This window comes from Chrysochloris asiatica, unplaced genomic scaffold, assembly GCF_000296735.1.
Source record: "Chrysochloris asiatica unplaced genomic scaffold, ChrAsi1.0 scaffold00104, whole genome shotgun sequence".
Taxonomy (NCBI): Eukaryota; Metazoa; Chordata; class Mammalia; order Afrosoricida; family Chrysochloridae; genus Chrysochloris; species Chrysochloris asiatica.
Window position 1 is genome coordinate 10,223,578 of NW_006408622.1, and position 3,825 is coordinate 10,227,402.

Sequence of the window (3,825 nt, forward strand, 5' to 3'; positions counted from 1 at the left end):
GGGTCACTACAACAACCAGCACCGCCCCGGGGCCGGCGGGAGCCGGAGGCTGGGCCGGCTGCGCGCGGGGCACCACGGGAGCGGGAGTCCACGGCCGGCCGGCCGTCACTCGGCCCGCGCCTGAAGAGTATGGACCTCGCGTCGCGACCGGGGGGAAAAGAGGAGGGAGGCGCAGTGCCCTCCGGGAAATGTAGTCCAGACACCTGGCACCATCCGCCGGGAGCGTGGGCAGTGCAAACTGGAATTCTGGAGTTCGGAGCAGGGCCTGGAAAGCCAACTCCCGGGCCACCGAAAGGTGTGGTCCTCACCCCCGACTTCTTCTATTGCTCTTGTCGGAGCAAGAGGCTCGCAGGAACTATCATTCCCAGAGTGCAGCGTGCTTCGGGCCCGGGAACCCCCGAAGACACTGGGAAATGAAGTTCGTAGCTTGAGGAGGCGTGGGCTAGGGAAGAGGCGGTGGCAAAAGGATCGTCCCAGTTCCAGACGCGACCCAGCGGCTGGTGGACCTGGTGTTTAAGGGAGATCCCGGCAGAGACCGCGGCCTGGGGCGATGGGAGCCTTATGTTCAGGGAGTGGAGGTGGATGGCCGAAAGCCGGACGGATCGCCAGACAATTCCTCTGGAGTCCTGAACCAAATGTGCCTGTGGGCCATAGCTTGCTGTGGATGGGCCGAGTGATTTAGGGTCTCACAGCCCCCCTAGAGCCTGCTGCTAAATCTGCCGAACCTCAGCCCCTGGCAGCCCACAGCCTTCCGGGAGAGGACGAGACGTCCCAGGAGATGGAGAAACTGGCAGTCGCATTGGACAGCGGGCGCACGGCCACCAGGGGCCGCTACCGGACAAGGGGCAAGGTTGCCCCAGCCCCCCACCCCCTCTCGTGCCCGTACAAACTAGTCTGGATTCGGTTTTTTTGTATTGAGGGGAAGGCACCGGAAACTCTTTATTACGGTCATGCGATCGCCAGACCCTATACAGTTGACTTTGTACATATTTCACTGCCTCTCTCTATTCGGCTATCTGGCCCAAGCTTCTGAAAGACAGCTCTAGGCATCCTTTCTGCGCACTCCTGGAGCCAAATTTGCGAGACCATCATCGCGGTCAGGATCCGTGTTGGCCTGCTGGCCTGCCTATCATTCTTTCATTTAGACTCTAAGCTGAGGCCAAAGAAGCTGCAGACACCCCAGTCAGGTGGTGGGGGAAAGGGGACTGCAAGGTGAGGTCGAGGCCCGGGATGGTCTAGAAGAGGAGGAATAGAGGAAGGTGGAGCGAATGGTCCATCCTGCCGGGAGCTGGCTGGGCGAGTGGCTGCGCATGTGAGCCTGCATGGAGGCCAGACTGGAGCAGCCAGCCAGGCACAGAGGGCAGCGGTAGGGCGCGGCGCCATGCGTCCGCAGGTGCTTGGTCATGGCAGAAAAGTCTCGGGAGCGCTGAGGGCAGAGGCTACAGGAGAAGGGCTTCTCGCCTAAGGGTGGGCAGAGGGGGACCCCAATGAAGAATGGTATAAAGAGTAAAGGTCAGCCAAGCTAGGGGCATGCAGAAAGGGATACGGATACGGGAGCAGGCAGACAGGAGTTGGGAAGGATGCAGACAACTCATGCTGGGCTGGATACCCATACCTGTGTGGACTCGGTAGTGTGTCTCCATCTGATGTTTGAGTGTAAACCTCTTTCCACAGACAGAGCAAGAGTAAGGCCGAACCCGAGCAGGAGGAGCTGGGAGAGGATGTTGGGGAGCTAGGTGGCAGGCTCTGCCATCATGACCCACACAGGTTGCATTTGAGCCTGTAGGGGCAGAGGAGTCAAAGGAAGGCATCCCTAAAGACTGGATCACTGGAACAGCCAGGCTTAGGTGGGGCTGAGGCAGAGCCAAACCCTATCCTATTTGCCTGTGTGGTCCTGATCAGACGGGGTCCCATTTCCCCAGGACTAGGCTCTGTGTGTGTGTGTGTGTGTGTGTGTGGTATTATGCCTGGGGAGAGGAAGCCGGGGAGCAAACAGAGTGAGTTAGTGGTCCTGCTCAGGTTGGACTCCTGGAGTTCCTGCCCTAGAGAAGACAGCATGTGCCAAGCAGGGAGGAGCTTACCTGGGGTGGGACTGGAGGAGGCCAATAGGTTCTGGCTCCAGAGACTTTTCTGGAGGTTCAGGGTCAGTGGGATCCTGGGAGGGGTATGGGGAAGAGTTACAGCCTTAGCAAAACATGAGTGCCTTGGCAAAACCTTGGGGAGAGGGCTGTCCTGGGACCTTCTCAGGGGCAGAACTCTGAGCATCCTCTCTCATCCCCTGGTCAGGAAATGTACAGATGACCTAAGATGGGTAATATCCTTCCCCCATCACCTCTGCTTCTCCTGAGCCACACCCTCCCAGCTTCTGCAGTGATCATCTACAAGCTGTTCACTCACCTCTGGTTTCCATGCCAGACCTCCTGCCAGGCTCCAGTGATGGGGGTGCTAGGGGAGAAGGGAGCGCCATATCTGGGCGGCAACAGCAGAATGCTCTGTAGGGCAGGTGGACCCTCCCCCAACCAAGGGGCCTCAGCCCACCAAGGCTTGGGGGTGATGCTAGCTTGGAGGGAGCCTGGTGTGGGGAGGGGGCCAGGAGACACCCCCAAACTTTCTTCAGAGCCTCTGGGACTCTCTCTCAACCACATAACCACTTCTGGCTTCCCATCTGTTCCCCGCTGGCCAACCCAGGATCGGCTGAGTTTCTCCTCCTGTGATCTCGTCTGCTGCCTGGAACCCTCTGGGCTTGCCCCTGTCACCTCAGGACTCTCTCTTGAGAGCCTGTGAGGGAACACGGTCTCCTCTTCTCGCCCACCGGCTCTGGAAAACTCTTGTCTTTGCTTTTCTCCAAGGCCCACCAGTTCTCCTCTCTCAGAATCCCTCGCTTTTCCTGGCTCCTCCTGTTGTTTCTTCAGCCCTGGATCCTGCTCCTCTTTAGCCCATTGAGCTCTTCTGCATGCTTCTTCCAGGGTCTGGACCCCCAGGGTCCTGGCTGCCTCCTCAAGACGTCCTAGCTCCCCAGGCTGCAGTTCCACGCTCTCCCCATAAACAAAGTGTAGGAGCTGGGCAAAAGTGGAAGGGCTGATGCCCTCCACCAGAGCCCACCGGCCCCTGTGACCCAGCTGCTGGCTCACACCTGCTAGCACCAGGCTATGAGCGGGAAAGTCCTGGCTCCCCACAGTGATCAGGGTATCACATAGTGCCGGCCAGAGCCTAGCTGCCAGCTGCACCAACCGATCTGCGCCATAGGGACTGAGCAGTCTCACAGGGGGTAGGGACATTGTGCCTTGTCTGGGCACCAATCTCAGAGGTTTTGACAGAAAGGCCACAGTGTGGGGTCCAGGGTGGAAAAGGGAGGGAAGAACGGCATATTCTCAAGCCTGTGGAGGTGAGGGGAGAAAGAGTGAGTTGCTGAACCTGGATCAGAGTTTTTTGTCCTGAAATGGAGCATATAAACCAGTCCCAAGGAGGACCTGAGCTTAGTCATCATCATTAATGGGTTGGAGGGAGAATGGAAATTAGATCAAAGTTAGACTTAGAGAGCAAGCATCAGGCATGTAACATAAACATCAAGTAGCTGATTTAATTTAAGGCTAGTACTGGTATATGTTAAGGAGCTCTGGTAGCGTAGTGGTTATGAATCGGGCTGCAAACCTCAAGGTCAGCAGTTCAAAACTACCAGCTGTTCCACGGGAGAAAGATGAGGCTTTCTGCTCCCGTAAAGATTTACAGCCTTGGAAACCCTGTACAGGGTCACTATGAGTCGGAATCAACTCCACGGCACATAACAACAACAACTGGTATATGTTGGGAGTCCTGGTGTGGAGT

General features: G+C 57.4%; 1 protein-coding gene across 1 annotated transcript; it reads right to left on the reverse strand.

The window, feature by feature from the left end:
• Positions 1-1,183: 1,183 nt before the first annotated feature.
• ZBTB32 (zinc finger and BTB domain containing 32) lies at positions 1,184-3,278 on the reverse strand. Its single transcript, XM_006867354.1, is given in 4 exon segments — positions 1,184-1,461; positions 1,616-1,876; positions 2,082-2,155; positions 2,398-3,278. Coding segments are annotated over 4 exon segments (1,494 nt in total).
• Positions 3,279-3,825: the final 547 nt, after the last annotated feature.